Source organism: Artibeus jamaicensis, unplaced genomic scaffold (genome assembly GCF_021234435.1).
Source record: "Artibeus jamaicensis isolate MK-2021 breed Jamaican fruit bat unplaced genomic scaffold, CSHL_Jam_final contig_1127, whole genome shotgun sequence".
Classification (NCBI taxonomy): Eukaryota; Metazoa; Chordata; class Mammalia; order Chiroptera; family Phyllostomidae; genus Artibeus; species Artibeus jamaicensis.
The window spans coordinates 3,524,821-3,550,627 of NW_026521219.1; the positions used below are offsets into that span (position 1 = coordinate 3,524,821).

A 25,807-nucleotide genomic window follows, 5' to 3' on the forward strand; every position below is an offset into this window, starting at 1 on the left:
TTTGTATATATACCAAGCAGTGGGATTTCTGAATCATATGGTAGTTCTGGTTTTTAATTTTTTGAGAAACCATATTGTTTTCACTAATGGCTGTACCAATGTACACTCCACAAGCATTCCCTTTTCTCTGCACCCTCACCAACTGTTACCTCTTGTCTTTTTGATAAGAGAATGCAGCTTTAAGTGTCCTCACAACAACAGAGGTGGGGGGTACGATACCTATACCTTAATAAAGATAGGGAGAAAAAATAATTTATATCAAAGATAATACTTTATGAGTTATCAGTGAAAGAAAGAGGCTACCAGGTGGGAGAAAAACTACAATTCCCTTATTTAAAAAAATTAATACTTATTAAATGCCAAAAGCATACAGGACACAGTGCAAAATACAGTAAGTTGGAAACCTGCCCATCTGCTTAAGTACAAAACACAAAGAACCATAAGAAAACTGAACAACAAATGTACATAAGTAAGTTAGTTTAAGGGTTATCATATTTCTCAGCTTTGTTTGCTACCACTGCAATTGTCCCCCTAAGTCAAACTGGAATTTCTTCTTGGTAATCCTAAAAACACATCCTATTCCTAACCTATTCCTAAGAAACAGACTGAATTTAATATGGTGGTAAAGGACAAATTTGAAGGACACACAATTTTTACACTATATAAGGACTGGAAAACTTCCATTTTTGAATGGAAGTTTTAAATCTGTCTTAAAGGAAATCAATACAAGACCTAAACAGGTCACTCAACAAAATGCTGAGTAATAAGGTAAATCATTTTAAGTATTAATTACATGGCATTTTAAGTACTCCTTTGAACTGATCATTCCACACTAAAGAATTTACCAGAAGTTGCCCTGGCTGGGTGGCTCAGGTGGTTGGAGCATCATCCTATATATACCAAAAACATATGGGTTCAATTCCTGGGCAGGGCACATTCCTAGGTTGTGGGTTTTATTACCTGGTCAGGGCACATGCAGTAGGCAACCAATCGATGTTTCTCTCTCACGTGGATGTTTCTCTCTCTCCCTCCCTTCCTCTCTTTCTAAACTCAATAAAAACATAACCTTGGATGAGGATTAAGGAAAAAATGGATTTATCAGTAGTCCTTTCTAGAGGCTCTAAGGAAGACAAAAGCTAACCTAAATAAAACTTTCAAAAGCAATGTTCTTTAGGTTGCCTGAACTTTATCTGACTGTGACAAAGAAAGGAAGAAGTTGCCTGAACCAAGATTAATGGTAAATTTAGCTAAGGTATTTTGTATCTATTAAATTTGTACAAAGAACGTAGGACACAAGCAATTGTCAGGGATCATTACACCTAACTGAAAGGTTATTGAGTATCAGAATATATAAATTAAATACTGCTGTTTCTGTAATAAATGCTAAATTTGCCAGCATGTTTCTTAAAATTTGATGTCAAGGGCAGGAAATTCTTTTTTGTAAAGGGTCAGAGTATTTTAGGCTTTACAAACCAAGAGGCAAGGCTGAGGATATTACAAGGGGTGATGTTCCCCCCAAAAAACAGAATTATTTTCTGGAGGGTGGGCCTCTTGTAGTGCAGGTTTCCCCCACTAGGTGAGTGTCCTGGGAACCCATCTCTAACAGTACACCAGCTGGCTTTGTTGTGAAAGGCTACATTCAGCTTCAGTGAATTTTTTTTGAAGACTCTCTCCATGAGTTTGCCCATTTCATGATGGATGACCTATGAGCGCACCTCCCCACACCACGTTAAGTGTTCAGCAGTTTTTGACCAAAAATGGCATAACCCCAGTGCCCCACTCACCCTATTCACCCAATCTCCCCTTGCCCAATGAGCAAGGGGAGATTTGTTTCTCCCATGAAAAATGTCTTCAAAGAGAAATGTTTTACTAATGTGGAAGAGGGGAAACAAAAAACTGCAGAAGCATCAAAAGGCATCAAAATCCAAATTCAAAAACTGTTTTAAGTAGTGGGAAAAAAGTCTTGATATAAGTACTGCATCGATGGAGAATATTTTGAAAGTGACAAGTTTAAATATGTAAAAATAAATACACAATTCTATATAAACAAATTGTGTTTTGGGGGGAGGTCCCTCTGTATGTAGGCTGTTATATAAACAAGAGAAAAAACATCTGCACCAATTTTTATTGGTGAAATTCAAAATATAATAACAATTGTGTACAATTTTCTAACACAGGTCTACTAATAAGAATTAAATTATTTTAGGGGGGACACACTATGCATAACAGGCATTCAAACTTAATGTCCCCTATCATCAAATCAATGGTAAACATTCATCTGTAAACCCATTCTCAGTTCCTGGGCCTTACAAACTGGTCTGGATGGCCCTATTTATTTTGTCATGCCTTCCTCTAAGTACTAGAGTTATCTGAGTAATAAAACACTAACATCACAAACCTCTTAATTTCCCAGAAAGGGTGGCTAAGCAACTGTAATTCACTTGAATACTAAAATCTTTAAACTTCTTAACATAAAGTGCTTAATCTTTAACAATCTACAATGCAACTTAGCTTCCTTGAATCTTAGCTATAAGCTAAGCATAGACAAAAAATACTAAGTGAAGAAGAGAAATTAAATCCCCTTAACAATCTTAGAATCTAAGAATCCAAGCTGCAAAGGAGTAAAAACAATAGGTAAAATTATATTTTTATCAAAAACAAGGGAGAAAAAAGGATTCATGGACTTGGACAACAATATGGTGCTTGTTGGGGGAGAGTTGGGTGGAGGTGGAAAAGGACATAAGAGCAATAAATGGTTATGGACAAAAATACAATTAAAAAATGGAAAACAAAATAATCAGGATTAAATATAAAGTGAAGAAAATGAAACTTGGGGTTTCTCAAACATGGGGATGATAATCCACTAAAATTAAATAAAAATATACTCTGAACATTTTTGGCAATATTAATCTCAAGTAAATGTTCAGTTTTTAGTGACTCTGAAAATATCTTCATTCAATTCTAACCATTAAACGATAACTGTTATTGCAAAACTTAAGAATACCTCATTGGCCCCGGCTTGGTGGAGCACCCTCCCATACAACAAAAGGATTCGGGGTTTGTTTGGGTTTTTTTTAATTAAAAAGGAAGATTTAATAACCTAAATTTTGTTTTAATTGACAATTCTTTATTTTAGTTATGTAATTACATTTCCCAAAGTTTGCAAGGAAGTTTTCTGCAGTCTACATTGTCCTCTAATCCCCTTGTTTTTCATTCATAGCCTCCCAGTGATACATTGTTTTTCATAATTCATCATGTGACAGCCTCACTTTTAGCTCCTTTTTTTTTCATTTTTATTTTTTATTTACTTCTTTCCTGTTGTTTTTTTATTTTTTTATTTATTTTAATTTTTGTTCAAGTACAGTGTTCTGCCTTTTACTCCCATCCCAGCCCCCCCCCCAGTGCTCCCCACCTCCCTCCCATTTCCACCCCCCTTAGTTCTTGTCCATGTGTCCTTTATATTCGTTCCTGCAAACCCTTCCCCTTTTCCTCTGAAATTCCCTCCCCTCTCCCCTCTGGTCACTGTCAGCCTGTTCTCTATTTCAGTGTCTTTGGTTATGTTTTGCTTGCTTGTTTGTTTTGTTATTTAGGTTCCTGTTAAAGGTGAGATCCTATGGTATTTGTCTTTCACTGCCTAGCTTATTTCACTCAGCATAATGCTCTCCAGTTCCATCCATGCACTTGCAAAGGATTTGGGTTTAATCCCCAGTCAGGGCAGGTGCCTAGGTTGCAGTTCAGTCCCTAAGTGGACAGGGACAGGAGGCAGTCTATCAGATATTTCTCTCTCACATCCACGATTCTTTCTCTCTCTCTCTCTCTCTCTCTCTCTCTCTCTCTCTCTCGACAATGAGCATGTCCTCGGGTGAGAATAAAAATTTTTTTTTCAAAAATGAGAAAATAAACTAAGAGTTGTGAGCAAACTATAGTATGAAAGAACATGTTAGTAAGAACTTCTGGTTACCCATTTACTTTAAATGACCCTCAACATTATTTTAAACTAAACTACCATAGTGCCTTACAAAGGGTAGAGAGTGGGCAGAAGCAAGCATGTGTTTGGGAAAGCTCCCTAGGTTTGTCCCATAATAAACTCCAGACTCAATTCACAACCAATGCTATACATATATAGAGCCAATTGAAAAAAAATTATTCTATTGGCACAACTTAGGTTAGTGTAGATTATAAAATTCCTAATCAGTCCTACTTTTCATTTCCTCTAGTTACAAAGGTAATACAATTTGGATATGTAGCATTTTTTAAAAATCACATTAAAGTTGGAAGTCATACAATTTTAGAGGTAAACATCATCTTAGAGATCACCTAGTCTCTGAATCTTTTGGTTCTTCAAGTAAAACAACTGAGAGGCAAAAATGTGCCTATAATGACTAAGAGAGTTATAACTTCAACGCTAAGGCCTTGCTTGACTTTTAACTTCAGTGCCCTTTAAACCAGACTAAGCTGCAGCAGGCTCTTCAGGCTGCTTGAAATCAGAAGCATATACATGAGAACTATTTAAGAAATTGTACTTGGACAACAATTAAATAAATTTTTTTAAAGTAAAAAACCTATTATATGGCAAAAAAAAAAAATTCCATTTCACCAACTACTTAGTGTGACGGTGAAGAGCCTTATTTTATTTCAAAACCCAAAGCTTTAAAGAAAGTACTTTCACAGCAGAGTAAATATTAACAGAAGTTGAGTATTGATAATGAATATCCTCATACAAAATTGCAAATCATTGCTCTGGCTGGTGTGGCTCAATGGATTGAGTGCCAGCCTGTGAACCAAAAAGGGTCACTGGTTTGATTTCCAGTCACGGGCACATGTCTGGGTTGCAGGCCAGGTCTCCGGTGGGGCAGAGGGTGTAAAGCAACCACACATTGATATTTCTCTCCCTCTCTTTCTCCCTCCCTTTCCCTCTCTCTAAAAATAAATATAAAAATAAAATCTTTTTTTAATTGCAAATTATTGCTACTCATCTTAGTATCTTAAGAAATTTAAATAAGATGATCAAATTTCTAACATTAATTTTCTTCTTAAGTACTAACACTGCAGTAGGAATCTTCATGTAGCGTAAAAGCTTAAGGTTGGGAATAAAGATATCTGGGTTGGGTTTCTGCCTCAACTTTACAATATTCTTCTAGCTTACTAGTGAATGCCAACCTCTCTGGCTCCATTTGTCATCTCCTGATTAGGGATCATCATCGTAACAGTAGCTGTTTATTATACAAACTTAATTCCAAGGAACTTATCTACACTTTTTCTAATTCTCACATTTTAAATAGGCATTTTTTATCTATTTTACAGATAAGGAAACTCGAATATCAGAGAGATTAAGTATTCCAAGAAAGTGAGCTGAATTTAAACCCAGCCCTGGCTGCCCCAGCCCAGAGCCCATGGTCCTTTCAAGAAATATACCTCTTTACTAATATGTCTGATCCTAGCATAGCTGGGAGAACAAGTACTACATTTGAAGGACTATTAGGGAGATAGAAACAATAAAACAAATAAAAACACATGCTTAAAAAAACCCTGACACTTTCTCTAGTTAGTAAAATGAAAGTGATTTTTAGTAAAAGATTTAAAAACTATCCTACAGATTCTATTTTTATTACTGTTATTAACATAGATGTGAGAGCACTGTACAGTTAAAGACATACTAATTTTGTTTTCAGAGGTAGCACTCTAAATTAAACTAGAAAACAGGTACCTTATGCCTATTCCTGTAGTTAAAATTACAGAGAGCCCCATTAAATTACATATATAAAATTAGAGGAGAAAAATGATAATAACCTGATAGAAAAGAAGAAACCAAGAGAACTTGTCACTAGTTACTGCCCTTTAAACAGATAAAAAAATACCCTCAGATATTCAAGGAAAGAGATTAGCAGGTGTTTAATACTGGACATCTATACCCAGTACTTACATTCTATTATCAAACTATCTTCACTACTGCAGATGGATGAATATACTGATTGCTGCTTTGACAATTCAAGATGATTCCCCAAGTTTCTCTAAAATGTCTTACATTAGTAAAATGTTTAGTAAACAGTGTATGGTTTATTCTGATTACTGACATTTTTTAAGTTTAAAATCGAGGGGAAAAGAAAAACTAGGGCGAATGTAGGGCATTGTTATTAATAAACACAGCCTAAAAGCAAAACCGGAATTGAAGTTTCAGGTTACCTTTTACCTGTATCATGCCCTACAACTACAAGCATCAATTAGCTCCAAATAAAAGGTACTGTGCACACGTCGGTCACTTGCCCTAATATATGACCTGGTAACACATGACAACCTCTTTAGATAAAAATCACCAAAACCTCCACGGCTCTGGGTCCTTTACCCAACAATGGCTAAAGTGTTAATCTCCTAGGATAATGCCCGCACAAATAATGACATTCTGACCGCGTCAATTCTCCTGGAGTAATCTAGACATAAATATTTTTTCCACTTCTTTCTCCCTCTCCTAACCTTCGTTGGAAAACAAAACAAAACAAAACACCAGTGAGCCACACAAACTGCCCATTAAAAGGGCGTTCATCTGACCCACCCTCTGCGTTAAACATTCATTCCGCCTCTAATCATGCAAATCACAAATTCAGAAAACCCACAGAAGGAAAGAAGAAACTGAGCAAGAGAGGGGAGGTGTCGGGGAGGTGAGGACCGTGGGTCCACCTCTTGAGAGCTGCGGAGCGAGTGGAGCAGGCCGACAGGATCCCGCTCCCCCAGGCAAGGCCAGTTCCCACCGCCACTCGCCCACCTCACCTCAATCTCGCGGATATTGTTGGAAGTGACGAAGATGCCGATGCCAATGGGGATGAAGATGAGACCGATGATGAAGAAGGTAGGTAGTACCGTGCCCGCCGTGAGAATGGGCTGCCAAGCCGGCAGTCGTTGCTGCTTGAAGGCCGTATTATCCGGTCTCCTGTTCTTAACGGTGCCCCCAGGAGCACACGGTGGCCCACCATCCACTTCTTCCTTCGCGTTATAGTTCATCGCCATGGTCCCCCCGGACACTGCTCCGCGGCACTCAGGTGGACTGCCCAAGGGACCCGCCTGCTGACCCTGGCAGTAGACGCGCAGGCGCGGCTGCTGCCGCGACCTCCTAAATACAAGCGGAAGAGGCGGGACACCCTTCCGCAGTCGGCCATTGACCGGAAGCCGGAGTCGGCTGGGGACTCCAGACCGGGAGGGGGAGAGGAACGAGGGAGAGGACTGAGAGACAAGGGGAGAAGGAAGGAGAGGATAGAAGGAGGTGGGAAACGGTGGACGCACGCTGCTCATCTTCCCTGTGACGAAAAAGGGGCCTTAACCCTAGAACGTGGAGCTACCATTGCGCATGCGCAGGTTGGGGGGGGCGGGGGTTGGTGCAGCTAGAAGGTACGGGCGCGTAAGCCTTTGACGTACTATTCCTTGCTTTTCTCACAAAGTTCTCTTCGCACCTACCCACCTGCGGCTCAGGTTATCTTGGCTAGGGCAGTCCTAGGTAACGGGTCTGAGCCACCCGGCCTGGTCCACCGTAGTGGATCTTTCTAGTGGCTTCGTCACTGGGTGGGTTTTTGTTCTATCAAAAGCCCTCTCTGAAGGGAATCGGAGCATTTAAAAGACAACGTGATTGGAGTATTTGCTTGGTTTATAAAACCGCGAGTTTCTCTAAAATAAATCTCCAAGGTGCAAATACAAACGTTATGTGAGAAACGTGATGGACGTCTCTTTTGTCCTGAAGTCGAGAATAAATCATGTGATTTGCTTAACCCTATTATTTTGCCTCTACTTGATCTATTACTACTTATTTTTCTTCCATTAATGTTTTTGTTTTTGCCATATTTTCGGTGATCACGTCTCTTGCGCAGATTTAAGAAGACTGTTGTAATAAGTAGTAGCTCCTTATTTTACAGTTGATAAACCTCAATAATATTCAAAACTCTGTATAGTCTAAATTTGAAGGACAGCTTGGCTGGATACAGTCCTAGGCTCATATTTTTCTTAAGTACACGGTGAGGCAAATGTAGGGATACAGTTGTGAGCATGCAAAACAGTTCATTCTTGTATTATTTTTATTAATTATTGTGTTACTTTTCATGTGAACAACTGTAAACCTACTTTTGCCCCACCCTGTACATATTAAGGTCATTTCACTGTTCTGATGTTGAATGTTACTGTAAATAAATATGAATATAAAGTAATTATTTTGTCCTTATAAATAACATTTATTTTATTTATAAAAAGAAACACCTCAATAAATTATAACATTACTACAAAGTGAGATCCTATGCAGGCACTTTAAAACTGCCAAGTATTTAATTACCGATGGAAATATTCATGGTATATAAAATTACTAAATCTTGATACCAAGGTAATAGAGGAATAGAGGGAAAGGCCCAACTAAAAAATAGTGGTAGCCTCTGTTAACCTAATGGGGAGTGTTTTTTCTCTACATCTTTGTACTTTTTCTGTATTTTCCAAAATTTCTGCAATAAGCATATATTTGTAAAATTCTTTTTAAAATTCTATACATTCCACATTATATTGGCATCTTTGAAATCCAGGCCAGACACTAAGTCTCCTCATCTGTAAACAGATATCCCGACTTTATTTTCTTTAAGGCTTTGCAGTCATTCCTTTGGGAAGGTAAGTCAAGGAAAGGGAGACAAAAGAAGCACTTGGGCCTCATAATTAAATGTACCTTACAATTAAATGTACTTTCAAAATGACTGCAGGTCTGAAGATGTGAACCAAATTATCTAGAAGATAACGAACTTGCCTAGTTTTGCTCTTGTACAACATCCATTATTTTTGGAATTCTCAGCATTGGCAACATAGGTAGGATTATATACACTTTGTTTTCATCTCTGTGAGTTTACTTTCAACCTCAGGCTGAAAGGGAAAATATTCATCTATCACAGTTAATGGAGAAGTCATGGGCTCCTTTCATTTTGCTAATTCTGTTGATTAGTGAAAATGTATACAACAATATTGGGCATAATGCACAAAGCATAAAGCAAGTTTTTTCCTCCTCATTTCTGCCTATATCACACCCACTAAATGTGATAGTTTATGTGATTTGCTATTCCAGCATTTTGTCTAAATAGGATCAGTATTTTGCCTCCAGTTTTTTGTTTGTTTTAGTGATCTGAATGATCTCCATGTATTTATTGGCTTTCTTTTTCTTTAGTTTTGTTTATTCACAGGAAAGATTTACTCCTTGTCTTTTTTTTTTCTTATTAGAAATTCCATTTTGACTGAAACAGACTTTTCAAACTAGAATCTAAAAAGAAGTTTTTTCAGATTCTTGTCTAAAACTTACAGTTCAGGTGAGGACCAAATGGATGAAATGGCTTTTCAAGATCTCTTGATGACATCCAGTTCCTTTCCTTCTACTGTACTTTGCCATCACAACATGCTGCTTCCCCAGCAACAACATTGTTTTCACCTCCACATTATTAGCTCAAGAGACTCAGAATTTCATTAGTCAAACAACATTGGAAATACATTGTTTTATGATAGTCTTTACTAGGTAGTTTTTCATTTAATCTGATGATGTAGGAATTTTAAAAAGAAAATGTTTAGTATTTCTGGGGCAGCAAAAGAGTGGTTGTTCTGACAGTGGTTTACCAGTACATATATGCATTTTTTCACTCTGGCTGCTAGGAATGACTGGGCTGTTTGTGTGTATGTGTGTCTGTGTGTGTTGATGACACATTTAGAAAACATTGTTTAAATGATTGTTCATTTGCTAATTCCTGGTTTTTAAAAAATGTATGTGGCTAAATGACATTGATTAGTGCTGATTACCAGGTGAACACAGTAAGTGTGCAACAAATGCCTGAGCCCAAATAGGAAAACAAATCCAAAATAGAACAGATGCAAACCCGATGATCTGAAAAGGTGTCCATAAATAGCTTTTGGAGGGAAAGTTTTATAATAAATTTTGTTTTTTAATTAAGTTGCTTGTTTAAGACACTGAACTGGGTAACCAGAAACACTGAAGGAAAAAATAACCACTAAGTTACTTAAGGAATTAAGAAGAAGAAACTGAAACTGATCTTTTCCTTGTTTATCAAAAATGCCACACGGATTTACTTAGTAGGCTCCTTTGAGTATTTAATGCTGCTTTAGTTCTCTAGCTTCTAACAATACTTAAATCATCTTACATGTTTAGCTTAAAAATGTTTAGGAAAGTTAAAGAGCTGAGAAATGTACCCTAGTTTTTTTACCAACATGAACATTAGAGAAAATTCTTGGGGGCTGGAAATAGTTTGTACTGGTTGTTTGTTGTTGTTTGTATTTTGTTGATCATGGTATTAAGCTTACTTTAGGGAATGTTGAGGACCTCAATAATATTCTTAGTAGAGAAGATTAATTTTAGAGAAAGGATGATATAGAATTTGTATAGAAATTTCTGTATTTATTGCATCAGAGATTGATTCAAACTGATTTTGAAAAATTATTTTTTTTAAGTTGGCCTTTTCCTAATTTTTATCTGGTATACTTACTAAATATTTTCAGGTAATCATTTAAGAAAATCCTTTTGTTCTAACCCTGAGAGACTGATTAGCCTGAGGTCACTGGTGTTGTGATGAAAGATTTAACAAGTTTCTGAATGACAACAGTCAGTAATCAGAAATACGAGACAAACCAGTTATTTAAATGATTAGTCTCATTAGAAGAAAGAGCAGTGATACCAGTATTCCTTAGTAGACAGCCTAAAAACTTTCTTTGAGGAAGGAAATAACATTTCATTTCTCATAAATCCACACCTTCTTTAAATAAAAGGATATAACTAATGAGACTTCATGACTTCTACGTAGAATCTCTCAGGCGATTATATCTTGTGGTATATCTTTTTCAGCAGGTTTCATCAATCATACATAAGGTCTTCCCTTCAAATTATAATTTTTCCACCTGTTGGTTGATAGCCAGCTGACCTCTATTACATGTATAGTAGTGCAGTTATTTTAAAACTGGAAGGTCAGAGGAGGAAAGACACCTGTCCTTACTCCATGAGAATCATCAAGAGATATAGGAAAGTAGATCTTTAAAAATGTTAATATCTTGTTAATCATAGGTTTGGGCTATTTTTTAAGATATAATTGTAACTTACATTTTTCTGTTTTTCCAAGTGTTGAAAATCCAGGGTAGGAGAGGGGTACATTTCATCATTTGGTTGTTTTTTTTTTTTTAAACACTTGGGTTTCAAACACCTATAATGTTACTCATGTATTTCTTAAAAATAACTCCAACATATTCTTGAAGGATGACTGTCAAAAAATGAACTTAAATGTAAACGTCTACTTTTATTGAGCTCGAGAAGTGAAACACTTTTTTTTAGTCAATGGAACTAAATATCTATGACAACAAACATCAAGACCTCATAGGGCTTCCCTCTGACCAACACACTGTGCGGGGACAAGGTAGGGATTCAACAAACTATTCCACAACATCATTTTTATTGTTCCTGAATCTTCTTGGAAGAATAATCTGTACTCGCTGCCTTCGATTCCTAAACCTGGTCACTGAGCAAACTACAGCACCTGCACTTCAGACACCACCTGTCCTGAAACTGCCTTACCTAATTCCTACTCACTCTTTGAGATTCAGATCAGTAGTCCATTTGAGGAATTTTTCTTTGTCCCCTCAGACTGAGCTAAGAACTGTTCTCTGAGCTCAAGGCAACTTATACATACCTCTATCTTTGCACTTATCATAGTACTGAAAAGTGTATTTTTCCCACTAGATACAAGCTTCTCAAAATCAGAGACTTTCTGAATCTCCAACACCTGGCAAAAGTACTTAGGACAGAAGAGATATTCAATAAATCCTGTTGAACTAACCTGACCTACTCAGTGAAACATTTTACTGGGAGAGATGACTTGCCAACAAACAATTGAAATATAGTGAGGTAAGTGATACATGAGGTGTGCGCACAAGGGATTGTGGGATATGTGAGCACCTACCACACCTACTTTATGATGTCAAAAAATAAACTGTAGAAGTGATCCTAACGTCTGAGTGATATTGCGGTTCTCCACCCAAAAAAGAATAGGATCAAAAAAGGACAAGAGAAATAGTTAGCCCTTTTACTACACGTGTTAATGATTTGTGAAAGTATACTCTAGCTGATCATATATTTTTTCTCAAGTAAGATCTTAGTAGTTGTTCTGAAAACAGAGATCTCTGATACCCACCACTTGTGGGAGTTTGATATTCACTTTGATGGCCTATACAATCCTTTTGTCCTACTGCCTATGTGCACTACTGCTCCATGTGGGAACCAGTGCTTGATCTCTTTGTGAATTGAAAATGACTGAACACACTTTTCTTGTTAAAATGGCATACCATCTGGTGGTCTGTTAAGGGCCCTTTGTCTTTGCAGAGAGCATACCTTCTCTTAGAATCAGTGATTATTGAGAGTCTTTTCTTGTTTACTCCAGATTCTCTGCCTTTGAAACAATCAGTGGGCACAGAGGTTTCTGCAAGGGAAGAATGAGCAGCCAGCACAATTTGTAGCGAAAAGGACCTGGTACAAAATACCCTGGCTGAAGTACTATTTCTAAAGAAGCAACCCTTTGGGATTAGGAGTCAATAATTAGGTGTCTACAAAACACCCTGCCATTTTTACTAAACATGTGCCTTGTCTTCAAAGAGGAGAAAGAAATGTGTACTGGGAGTCAAAAAGACCAAAAAGGAGAATATGATTGGGGTTATGGGGAAGGTCTGTAAAGATCGGGGTGGGGGGGAGGCGGGAGGAGGTAGGATAGCTGGAAGAAGACTGGGGATAGGCCCTTCTCTAGAAGGAATTACATTGCCCTTTGCCAGCACTTTTTATCCAGTACCTTGTATTCACTATGAGGAATATGCAAGTCCAGCATTTAAGAAGCTTACTCAAAGTGGGATGATAGCTTTGAATACCAAGGCCAGTCAGTATAAAGCAGAATGGGACAAATGGACTCCTGAAGAGAAATAGAAAAAGATTTTCTCATTAGAAGCGCTTATCTCTGAAAGAAAAGCTGGAAATAATGCCAGGGGAACCAAAGCAGGGTGGGTTATGTTTTCATAAAAATTATGTGAGCTTCAGGGAGCTAGGTTCCAAACATTATCTGTGGAACCACACAGGCACTGAGGGTGGCCCTGGCAAAAGAAGGCCTCACTCAGTGTTTGACATCTTTCGTAGGTTCCTCTGGATGCAGTAAATAAACATTTCAAAAGTAGATTTTATGACATTCAAAAAAAAAAAAGCATGGTGCATTGTTGCCTACTGCTAACAAGGATGGTGCCCAGGGAGGTTACTGTAGTTTCTCTACCCAAGGGGAGAGCCTGTTGCTCATTAAAGGTGACTCTAGCCTGGGGTTCCAGGGGAGGAAATCCATTCGAGCAAATCTGGTGGGAATCCTGAGACCCATTCTCCTGGGAAGTCATGAAATAAACAGGCAGTGACTTTTGGCTAGTGCCTTTAAACCGTGGGCATGAAAGGGCACTCCTCTGAGAAAAGAGGTCGCAGAGATGGACCTCTCCCATGGACCTTGCCTTTGGAAAGCTTCATTTTGCCATCTCCCATGCCTGCTTTTTTGATATGTATATTTTTAAATAATAAAGAGAAGTAACCTATTATGTGAGCTTATTTGTCCCAAATAAGACAAAAATAAGTGAGGATTGGCTATGGCTGTGGGCCACCATTTTTTGTCACCAGGCTGGGAAATCAAACAGATCAGAGTACGACCCATTACCACCCCATTCCACTTGCTGAAACCATTGCCCAACTGCTACTGTGGAGGCTTGGCTGTGGACTGGTGGCAAAACCTCAGGAGTGTTTGGTCCACTGAGTAATCTACCTGTAGAAAATGGTAGAGTATTATTTGAAGGTTCACTGACAAAGCCTTTGGTGAGGATAAAGGGGCAAGAGGAATCCTGTAACCAGTTTCAATCTTGTGTCTTGCAGTTTCCATCTACTAAAGAATCGAACTATGCTGCAACTCAGAGGAAAAGCATCCTGTATTTGGCAGATCTGCTTATTGTATCGCTTCTGCTAATTCACAGTGAAAAACACAACATTTTTAACAAAATAGGAAATGCAGAAGTGAAGACTATTTTAAAGCAAACAATTTAAAATAAGGTGGAATATTCACTTTAAAAGATTTTAATTTTATGCATATAATGTTCTAACTCAAAAAAGAATATTGCACAGTGCTTTTGTATCACAATTGTTATCCTTCTCACTCTGGTGAGATTTTGATAAACAAAGTTGACGTTGGAAATAACATAGAGAATGTCTTAATTGGTTAAGTAATTTCAATAACCTGTGATGAACTGAAAGCAGGATATCGCATTCATATAAAAGACAAGTACATATTCATAAATTCACTTGGCTATAGTGAAAAATAAACATCTCATCTACTTAATAAAACTTAAAGTAAAGAAAATTGAGAATGCTGTGAAAGTAGAATGTAACTCCACAACTTTTCAGTGTACTCATTTGCTTCCGGAAATCCATTAAACCTGCAAGGCTTCAAGAATATCTGATCACATCGTAATCCTCTTATAGTGGAAAAGCTGACATCTGATATTTTTAAAACAAAAATCTAGATGAAATAAATACATGTTTGTACTGTGAACAAAATCTGTGAATGGTAAGGTAAAGCTAACCAAATAACATAAAGAAAAAAAAACACCCAAAAGTAAATGTATCATGTCACAACCTCTATACACATTTCTGGTCAAATGTATGAATCTACAGCATTCTCCCTGTGCAACAAACATGGTTGTCATTGGGTCGTTATGGAGGAAATGCTGAAAGTATAAGAAAATAAAATATTAGTGGTCATTAAGCAACATTAGTTCCATAAAACTTTCCCAATTTTTATGAATTCATTACAATTTTTACTGTTTTTCCTTTTTGCCTTCTAACTGGTATTTTCGGCAGAGGCCTAGCACTGGAGGCCCAGAGGAGGGTACAAGTCTCAGGGGCCAGCTTTTGTGTTTTTAAACTTTCATTCTGCAGTTTTGTTATTTTTAGAATAACAAAAATAGAATAACAAAAATTTTTAGAATTTGGTGCTCACCAAATTCATGAACACACCCTACCTTTGCTCTATTTTTATTTATTTCCAGGAAATTTTAACCACAGCATAAAGAGAAAAGATACAATGTATTAGATTGTCTGACACACCATTTACTCTTACGCTGCTACTGATCTGTAGGACTTGCGAATTATCTCAACACAGTTGGTGTCTCTGTTAATGCTTAAGCTAGATATTCCACACCATTAAATTCTCTTATGATTGTACTAAGACACGATTAACTCTTCACATTTTGTGAACATTCCAGGCACCTAACATCTGGAATATTTATTCTATCCACTATTTTTATTACATCCTAATATTTTATTAAATACTTGAAAAAAATCTTTGCAGAAGATACCTCAAAAAACAAACTTATCAAAAAGAAAAGGGTAAATAATGTATTCATTTGTTGTGCCTTAAACTGAAAACACTAATAATGATTATGCTCCACGAAACATAATTATTCCATTCAAAACTGGTTATCATTCATATTGATGATTGGAGATTTACTTACAGTAAAGGGTATAGAAATTATATGAACCCAGGATGGTGCCAGGCTTGCATGCGGGGGCAGTTTCTTTCAGTTGGATGTAGATATTGGGATATGGCTATGAACTTGTTCATTTATTTATTAGATAAGCATATGACTATGTGTTGTTAATTTTTAATATTCTGTTTTATTTCAAAACAAAATTTTCAGTTAATCTTAGCCACCTGTCACTCTGATTCCATTTGGGTTTAAGCAGGAGACTTAAGCATAGCGTGAGCAGGAAAAAGCTCGGCATCCACCTAGGTGACATCCTCACTCTGCACTGCAATGAACAGGTTTCGTTATAGACCCAAGATATACATAAATTACTTATAATATTTTAAAGTCAAGAGGTATTTAAAGTCTTATTCTCTAGCATTTTCACAATTAGTGTAATAAAATTTCCACAAGTTGAGAAAAAGTTGTTTCCTTCAAATGCTAATCTGTGATGTAACAGAGTATTTTTGCCATCCCAAGTATAAACATTGGCAAAAGGGAACTTAATTGTGAGTGGAAAAAATTTACCAATACCAAATAAACCCCTTTCTTAATTGAAAATATCATTACAGTTTAGAAACATTTGCAGAAAACAAAATCCAAAACAACAATTTTTTAAATCTTCACACAAACACACTCTAGTTTTCTCAATCGGTAATCAAAAGCCTTGAAGGTTATGTGATGCAAACACAATCATTCAAGCTAGGACAAGCCTATGGTAGCATTTCTTACTTATAAAAATCAAAACTAATTTTACATAGATATAGGTTTCATTTAAAATACCCTCTGAATATGATTTGCTAATCCCTCATGGTATACCCTCAAACCTTACAAAGTCACATAGGGAATGAAATCCAACATTAGTTGTTCTATTTTGGAGACTCAGTGTGAACTACCATCTATGGGTGTATAAACCTGGGTGCAACCTGTAGAATAGAGAACTGGGCCACTTATTTGTGTATTTTTGTTTTGTTTTGTTTAAGATTTTATTTATTCTTAGACAGAGGGGAAAGGAGGGAGAAAAATAGGGAGAGAAATATCAATGTGTGGTTGCCTCTCACATATGCCAACCAGGGACCTGGCCCACAATCCAGGCATGTCCCCTGACTGGGAATCAAACCAGTGACCCTTTGGTTTGCAGGCTGACTCTCAATCCACTGAGCCACACCAGCCAGGACTATTTGTATGGTTTTTATGATAGTTACCCTTGTGACACCCAGAAGCATAGTTTCCTTAATTTCAGTAAAGTTACATAATAGAGGATTCCTGCCTTCAGAAACTGATGTACCAGATCTTTAAAGTTACCTTTTAAAGACCTTATTGAAACCATGTTCACATTAACAAAGTCTTTTAAAAAAAACCCACATTCAGAGTTTCAAATAGATTTTAGGTGCATATTTTTACATAAATCTAAAATCAACAGCAGCTCTGACATAGAAATTTGAATGATTCTTCTGCTTTTAATCTTTAAAGAATATAATCTCCAATCTGTATGTGATCCTGAAAATCTGACCAAATCTAATCTATAAGATAAAAAGTTACCTATCTTCAGATTTCTATTACCTTTTTAAAAAAAAAATGATGATACTGTCCTGGTCATTTTTTATTTTCAGGCTTTCACTTAGGTAGATTGTGAGAAATATCTTGATATTCTTACCATGAGACCTACACATACAAGTAAATAATGCAAACAAATATAATTGAACTGTCAGTTGAAGGTGTTCCTATAATCCTCACATGTTAAACTCATACATCTCCTTTCATTAATTTATTACATGTGAAAATCAACTCATTCAAGGGTTTTGGCACAGAACACTAGAAAGAGCAACTTTAAAAATTGGCTTTAAGTATTTAAAGTTAAACTTTAAACCACAGCATTATTTGTTAGCGTTGAACCAGGATCAGAATCACAGCATTGCACAAGCAATAATAAAAACTCTTCCAGAAGCTCCTGCTTCTGTTTTAACTCTTGAATTTACCCCAGGAAATATATAGAGGGCTATACTTTCTTTTCTTCAGAAATAACACATTGATTTTAAAAAATTGTAGGTTACTGTTATTAATGCACCAATGCCCATGCTTTGAAGAAACGACAGTATATTCTACAGATATATGTGCCATAGACTATGAAAAAGGAAACACTTTAGGAAAAAAATCACATTACAAAGCATATTATAAAAATAAATTACATAACATGTGCCCATGGACCTGAAAGCTTTTCAAAAGGAAATTTCTTTTGACACAAAGATTTAGTCGCTCTTGCAACCTATTTTTGTGTTACCAGCTATGCTGTTTTCAGATTTTACATGATAGCCTCCAAAAATTCACTGGAAGTAGAAAATTATTTTCAGTAGTGATCAGTAGCACGGAAGACCTTAGTGATGATGGAGAGCTGTAGAAATACTATCCATTCAACAGGGATTCAGAGGAAGTACACACACCCAATATGTGCTTGGTTTACCATTTCATCTGGAGTTCATACGCAACTGGTGAATGATGATGCTTTCTATAAAGAGAAGAAAGATACGCCATTTTCAATTAAACTGAAATTCAAATCAGTAGTCTATGTGAGGATCAATACCACATCATTTCATTAAAAGACCATTGGTATTAAACAACAAAACAAACAAAAACAGATACATGAGCCCAATAGCTTCTCCTGCAGTTCTTTACTGCTCTCGGGTAACTTCTTTGTATTGGCAAGAGTGCTTTACCTCCAAAATTCTTGAGGCTTTCTAGAAACCATGTCTAATAATCTAGAACAATTAGACTAGGATGATACTAGACCAATTTTATACTCAAGCAAAGAACTAAACACAAAGGCAATATAAGCCCCAATGGTGGAGAACCAGACTACTTCCTGGAAGTAACTCTTCCAGCTGTACTCCCTGTTCTGAACATATTCATATGCTTTTAATTTTTTTAATGTATGTGAATTTGAGCTTTAATAATGAAATATTGATTATTCTTAAGAAGTCAATAAATACAGAGGACTCATTTTCATCTCTTGACTGCTTCTTTTTGCATAATTCCATATATGCTTTTAAATCTAAATTCGCTCCTATAAAAGTACATTGAAATAGCAATTAGAACATACCAGCCACATTATGGATATTTATATAAATATAAATATTTACATTTGATTGATTTAACTTTTATTTTAATCTTTTTGCCTTCATGAACATGTATTATCACTTTTTTCATTCTATCATTCAAGGACTGTTTATTGAGGCCCGGCTCTGTGCCCATCACTGTGATAGACAAGGAAGTACATTGCTGAGCAAAATGAGACAGTCTTGTCATTGCTGAGATTATAAAGATGAGAGGAAAGAAATAACTAAGACTCAGTGATTTCTCTGCCCCCAAAATGTCTTACCTCTCTGCCACTTGTGGCAATGTTGTAAGTGTAGCAAATAACATCAGTAGTGTGAGGAAATTTTCACCTATTATTTTCACTTTAATTTCAAATACTATTTACATTTTATTTTTACTTAGGTAATAAATATCTAAGTAAACATTAATTAAAGTACATTATGTCACCCTGACCAGCATGGCTCAGCGGTTTGGGCATAGGCCTGCAAACTGGAAGGTTGCTGGTTGGATTCCCAATCAGGGCACATGCTTGGGTTGTGGGCCAGGTCCCAGGCTGGGGGCGTGTGAGAGGCAACAGATCCCTGTTTCTCACACACTGGTGTTTTTCTCTCTCTCTTTCTTCCTCCCTTCCCCTCTCTCTCTAAAAATAAGTAGATAAAATTTTTTTAAAAAAGAAAACACATTATGTCATAGACTTCCAGGTTCTTGCTAATTATGTTCAGTAATCCTCTGTAAAAAGTTTCTTAATTTGCTTTTATTAACTGACCACTAGGGGGAGATATTTTCATTTCTCCTCAACCTTTCAAATTGAATTTAGAATAAAACAGGTAAAAAAAAAGCAAAATAAAATAAAAAATATAAATGTTTGATATATTTAATAATATTTGAGTATGAAGCTTTGTAAAATTTTTAAGACATATAGGTTTTTTTCACTATGCCAGAAAACTTTAAAAATCATCTCATTTTTCTTCATTGAAAAATTGTTCTCGCTTTATACCTTTTAAATGCCTAAAATATATCAGAATCTTCAGGCAAAAATTAAAATGCTAATTAAAATATTGTGTTGTTAAAAATCACAACCTAAGATTAAAATGCCATTTCCCAGTCAACACTTTGTCTTTTTAAAAATTTCTGTAGTAGTTTTCAAAGAGTGAAAATACATAGTTCTCAAATTTCCCTAGTAGAATTAAAGAGTCATCTTCATTTTCCTCTTTTAAAAAAGCATAGAAAACATAAATTTTAAAAAGTGAAATCCAGAATTATTGTAGGTGTAGTTCAGAATGCTTGTGCCTTAGTTTCCTCACTACAAAATGAGAGTATTGGAGATCATCTTTAAAGTCTCTTGTGGGACCAATATTTTGTGTTGCTATAACACCATCTTCTCTCACCTTGAGTGTGCAAACCTCTAAATTCCTCTTAGTCCCGGCATTTTGTAATCTCTATAATAATAACAGCTTTTCAGAATTAGCACTTGGTAAAAACACATGTGACAGAAGGATCCATACATAGAAGAATATCTTGGTTGGACTGTTACATTATATTATGGTATTTAAATCAGCAAACTGGGAATCTATGCATGACACATCTACTAATGCCGTTAATCAGATTATGTTATTATAAAGACTGTCTCAGAAATATTTGCAAATGGCAAATAGAGTTTATTTAACTCTACTTTAATAATAAAAATGATGTTTTACATTTATGTTTATAAACTTTATTTAAAGGAATACAATTAAGCTCAAGTTGTTTTTTATGCATGGAGATGTAGTTCATCTTGTTTTTAGAGATAAAGGAACAATATCTAGATAACAGCAGCTCTATTAGTTCATTATTAAACACATTTATTAAATCTATGTTTGCTTACCATCTATGTTTTCCCAGGATCTATAAACTAAGAATTGCCCAGCCACTACACAAAATTGTGAGAAATAAAAAAAAAATGTTGTTTCATGCCATTAAATTTTGAGACAACTCAATACACAACAAAATTATCTAATATATGTAGAATCCATGGGGGCCAACAAAACAAAAAAAGAGAGAAAGTAAAACAAAAAGCTATAGGGATTAATGCCATTATTTGTGTTAAAAAAAGAATTCCCAAGTTTCTTCCTTTTTTTGTGACTTAGTACAATAAAATAGTCATATATTTTATTGATGTTTCAAAGTCAATGAGCAAATCTTATTTCATCTTCTACTGTCTTTATTAATCTCAGACCAGGACCCAATTATAAGTCACTTGAGTCTTCTACAATGACCTAAGTAATAAGTATAGTTTTGTAATAATGTTTTTACAGGTACCATTTTTTCTGACATTCATAATTTGTAGAGGCAGACTGGGACCAAAGGCCATAGTTAGTTACCACCTCTACCAGCAAACCCAACATGGCAAAGCACTTTGATTTGGAGCCTTCCGATGTACAGATATTTAATAACACCATTTCCTTTTTTCTAATTGAAAGAAGAAAAAATAACTCTAAACCTTACTTATCATATTCACATGGAGACATTGGATTTTTATGTATTATTGACATTAAACAGTTTACCAAAAGCACTTGATAACATTTTCTTTTATGTGTTTCTCCCAAGTGTTATCTTGATGTTTTTTTCCTTAAGGAACTTCAAGTAATATATTAAGTACATTATTTGTTATGATATACTGTGAAATGGTGTAGTATATGAATTTGTTCTCTTATTATGCTAGCAAAGATAACTTCAATAGAAAGGAAGTTTAACATATTATCAAATCCTAATTCTGAACTCACTATTCATCCTCCTTGGGTGGTATCCCCAAACTACTGGCCAGCCAGCTGATGAAATCCAAGATGGGATTTGGGGAGCAATTTGGGGAGACTGTCTCTTGAGTGTTACAGTAGGGCGACCTGGCAACAACTAAGAATTCTGATTCCTCCCCGGAGAACTCCTTGGCCGTGGGGTAGGAAAGATGTGCTCACTGGAAAGTCTGCCTTCCTCCCAAGCAATGCATATGTTTATGCTCTGCCAAACTCTCTGTGAGGGAACACATGAGCTCTGAATTTTAAAAATCTACTCTAGTAAATGAGACCAGATCACTTTAATAGATAGCCTCTAAGTTCACACACCGAAGACAAAACATAGCCGAAGTTCAGTTTACTGCAGGACTTTGTACCAGCAAATGAGGACTGCTTTATCCACAAGAAATGGCATACCGTCAGGGGTGGGAAGGGTGAAAGAGGGTGAAGGGGGGAAAATTGGGACAACTGTCATAGAATAACAATAAAAAATAGTCTAATTAAAAAAAAACAAACTAAAGAAACTGCATACCAAGTTACAGAAAACGTTTTCTCTTGAATTTTGCATGAATCTTTCTGGTTTATGGCCTGCTTTCCACATGGCACTGGCTTAGGGCTGTACTGCTCTTCCTGTCTACCAGCTACCAAACCCCAGCTTTGAACTTGGTGTCTGCTGGGTAATTTATTTACCTGCAAAAATGTCCTACATTCTGTACCCTTTAGAAGTAGGAGTGTCTAGATATTCTTTACTTTTAAGACTCACATTTTAATAAACTGCTTCAGCATTCGGTCCTGTTATCATCACATTCAGAAATTTATCAGAGTTTCAATAAAACATCTGTTTTAAATAGGAAGTCCAGTAAACTTCCTTTGTTGATTTGGACTCATATTCCTTCTTTTGGATTTAGCTCAGCTAATTAAAAATACTTATGTTAATCAGTTCTCTCATTTTCTTCAGGAAACTTTTCAACCAGATGATATAAATTCTCTTGGGGTTTCTCAACCACCTAAGAGTTTATTTGCTTCTTTCCAAAACATTTCCCACTCCGTCATCAGCCCAAATCATCCCCTCACCTCTCCAGGTCACATAAATTACCAATATCACAGTTAGGACCAGTAACTTCTTTTCAGGCAAGCTAATTCTTATCTCTCACATAGATTACTATTTCCCAGATACAAGCAAATTGGAACTAGTTCTCCCACATATAACATTAATTATAAAAAACCTAAACTAAATGGTGGAAAAATAGGTGAATATTTGAGCCAAGCACGTTCAGGTTCTAACTTTGTGCGCACAGATGCTAAATGCCTAGTTTGATCTAAGCCTTTGGCTGGTCACAGGATCGCATGGAAAATAACATTACATGTGAACATTGAAAAGGACATTGTGCTTTTTAGATAGAGACAATATTCATCAAAGTAAGTACTGTTATGAGACCTTTGACACATAATTTCTATGCAGATATCTCAATATTTCAAAATCCTTTGACAATATTATTTTGGCTCAGTGAGTGTGGGTGTTTTACTCTATGTATGATTATATACTTTACTCAACTGAAGTAGTTTCACATGAAATAATGAATAATGAACTAGGAGAAACCAAAGACTTGGCTTCATCATTCATAAGATGCTTAGATATCTTTAAGCTTTGGGATTTTTCTTCTTTTGTTTTTGTTTTCATCATTAGTAATAGAAATAATTATCTCCTTGACCTCTAAAATTTGTTTCAGCTCTAATCAGCTCTTGACTTTGGAATTCTGTCCATCACATATTAGCACAAGTAGGGAATCCAAAAACTTATCAGATAAGCAAATAACCATTAGTCCTTAGGAAAAGCTTTATGGCAGAATCCTTTAAGTTGCTCGCTAAACAATAATGAAGCATATCACATTATTACTATAAGGAGGAATACCAGAATCATAAAAGACTGTAGCTAAATGCTAAACCAAACCACAGTAAAGCAGTTTGCCAAAGGTAAGACAGCCTTTCTCTGGTCTCCTAGTTTTTAGTCCTATCTCAGGTATCCATTCCATTGGTCAGCAATCCACTTTTTATGGATGTTCATCTTGATATCTATTCTAAATCCACATCCTGCTTCTTGGTGGTGGTATTTGGTTCTCTAAAATGAGAGCCTCTCTGACCCGTTTTAGAGGGTTCTTCATGAATCTAAAGAGCATGACAAATCACCCAAAACTTCCTTTTTCCTGAAGTGCCTTTCATGTTCCTCATTCAAGTATGTTTATATTTCACAGTAAGCTCTCAGGCTCCCCTTAGTTCTCCATGCAGGCGATGTCTTCAGAGGCAAAAACTCCCCAGTCCTGGACCCCTGGCAGTTTTGTGTCCATTACTTGCCATGGTGCCTCTGGGGGGAAAGAGAAGTAACTTACACTCTCCAGAATGGCAGTGCCTGGATCCCCTCCAATTCCACTTGCTCTTTCCCCTCCAAGTTCTCACACATGCTTTGTCAGCACCCTCCCATGTCATTCTCACGGGCTTGCATTGCAGACAAAGGGAAGAAGCAAGAACACCTCTCTTTCAGCCCCAACTTTCAGCCATCCTTCAACTGCTGGTTTTCTTTCTCTACAATAAGTGCCAAATTTGTACTGCAATGGACAGGCTTTAAACCTCAGGATAGATTCTGAAAGTATGGTTTGTGTTTCTAACAGAGGCATTGTTTTTTAAAAGAGATTTTAAATATAGAAGGACACAACCACCACCAGAAGGAAGGGTAAGAGAAAGGCAATCCGTGGAGAAGGAACAAGTTGATCAAATCAAGGAAAGGTGCCTGGCCTGCTCTGCAAGCAATTTGTGGGCCTGGGTGGCAGCAGTCCAGACGAGGGAAAGGGAGGGAGGCTCAGAGACTGGGGAAGCAGAGAGCCAAGATCACAGAGAGCCTCGAGTGCCTTACCGAAGAGTTGGCATTGTCTTCCACAGGTGATGATGAACATTTGGAGGGTTTTCAAATAGAGGAGTGATATGATCAACTTGCATTTTGGAAAACAAAATGGAAAATGAATCAGAGAGTTTTCAAGCTGGAGATTATGAAACCAGTTAAGAGAGGATCGGAGTAAGCCAGATGAGAAGTTATTAAAATCGCAACTCAGGCAGTGGTGGGAGAAATGAAGAAGTGGGTTCAGCTGCTGGAGGTGTTGGGGGTTTGACTATGAGAAACTTGCTGAATGAGGCTACTGTGTGGTTGAGGGAGAAGGGTGAGCCTAAAACGGCGACCAGGCTGCCAGCTTGGGTACTTGGGTGAATCAGGACACCCCTGCTGAGGTGGAGAATAGTCAGAGGGATAGAGGAGATACGGAAAATGCTTTCAGACTAGTTGAGTTGGAGATAGCAGTTTGGTAGTTATCAGCATGTAGGTGGTAAGTGAAGCCACAGGAGTACATAAAATAACAAGACCCAGGATGAGGAGTCATCCATGGAGACTGAGGCAGAACAGTCAGGTCAAAGGAAAACCAAAGACGATTACATGTCTTCTTGGTCATAGAGGGAGAAGAGCATGACCTCATTCTGTTTCCACCCTTACCACAGACTAAACAAAAAACAACCTAAGAAGTTCTAGGCCTAGGTAAAGAATAGGCAGCACAGACTGAATACAGGGGAGTGAAAAAGTTGATGCACTATACTCTGAGATGCTCCGTCTTACCTCCCCTGATCTATTCCCAGGATGCAGGGAGTCTGCCCAGGAAGGTTACTGAGGGATTTTTCTCTATAGAAACTACTGGGAGATATACTTCAAAAAAATAGGTATACAGACAGACAGGCACATAGATGATGGTGATAGATAGACAGGTAGATGTATAGACAGATAGAGTTAAGTAAAAGAGGTAGAAGATAAGAAATCCAGGAAACAGGTTGTAAGACAAGCAAAAGGACAGACAGAGCAGCAGGCCAAGAGGACAAGCAGCCCAGACTCAGTAGGAAAGAAGAGGGCTGAACTAGGAAGGCCTCCAGGGAAAATATGAAACTGATGTGTTTCAGGGTTTGGTAGGTATTTGGCAGACCTATTTGGAGCATTTGGAAAAAAAAAGAATAGATACCTAGAAAACCAGGCAGATGAGCCCTGGCTGGTGTAGCTCAGTGGATTGAACACCAGCCTGCAAACCAAAGGGTCTCCAGTTAGATTCCCAGTCTGGGGCACGTGCCTGGGTTGCAGACCAGGTCCCCAGCAGGGGGCATGCAAGAGGCAACCACACCTTGATGTTTCTCACCCTCTCTTTCTCCCTCCACTCTCTAAAAATAAATAAATAAAAATAAAATTAATTATATTAAATTAAAAAAAAAGAAAACCAAGCAGATGAAAAATTAAAACAATTATTCATTTGAAGGGGAAAAGTGATATAAAGGAAATG

At 36.8% G+C, this 25,807-nt stretch overlaps 2 protein-coding genes and 1 long non-coding RNA gene across 7 annotated transcripts in view; 1 reads left to right on the forward strand and 2 right to left on the reverse strand.

The window, feature by feature from the left end:
* Nucleotides 1-7,299, reverse strand: part of TMEM30A (transmembrane protein 30A) — a 37,765-nt gene extending 30,466 nt beyond the window's left edge. The window contains 3 exon segments of the mRNA XM_053664110.1: nt 6,766-7,114; nt 7,116-7,186; nt 7,189-7,299. Of these exon segments, the coding sequence (XP_053520085.1) occupies nt 6,766-7,114; nt 7,116-7,186; nt 7,189-7,284 (516 nt within the window). The 5' untranslated portion in view covers nt 7,285-7,299.
* A 1,375-nt stretch (nt 7,300-8,674) lies between these two features.
* On the forward strand, nt 8,675-14,128 carry LOC119052714 (uncharacterized). Its single transcript, XR_008391369.1, has 3 exons — nt 8,675-8,823; nt 11,738-11,902; nt 13,940-14,128. It is a non-coding gene; the product is annotated as an uncharacterized LOC119052714 (long non-coding RNA).
* Nucleotides 14,122-25,807, reverse strand: part of FILIP1 (filamin A interacting protein 1) — a 199,254-nt gene continuing 187,568 nt past the window's right edge. For 4 of the 5 annotated variants that reach the window (XM_053664074.1, XM_037150077.2, XM_053664082.1 and 1 more), the window contains exon 7: nt 14,122-18,091. Coding sequence is in view for 2 of the 5 variants with exons in the window: in XM_037150077.2 (XP_037005972.2) it covers nt 18,051-18,091 (41 nt within the window). In the remaining 3 variants the exon portion in view is untranslated. Of the gene's footprint in view, nt 18,092-21,360; nt 23,809-25,807 lie in introns of those variants that run through there. The other variant, XM_037150076.2, reaches the window with a different exon arrangement.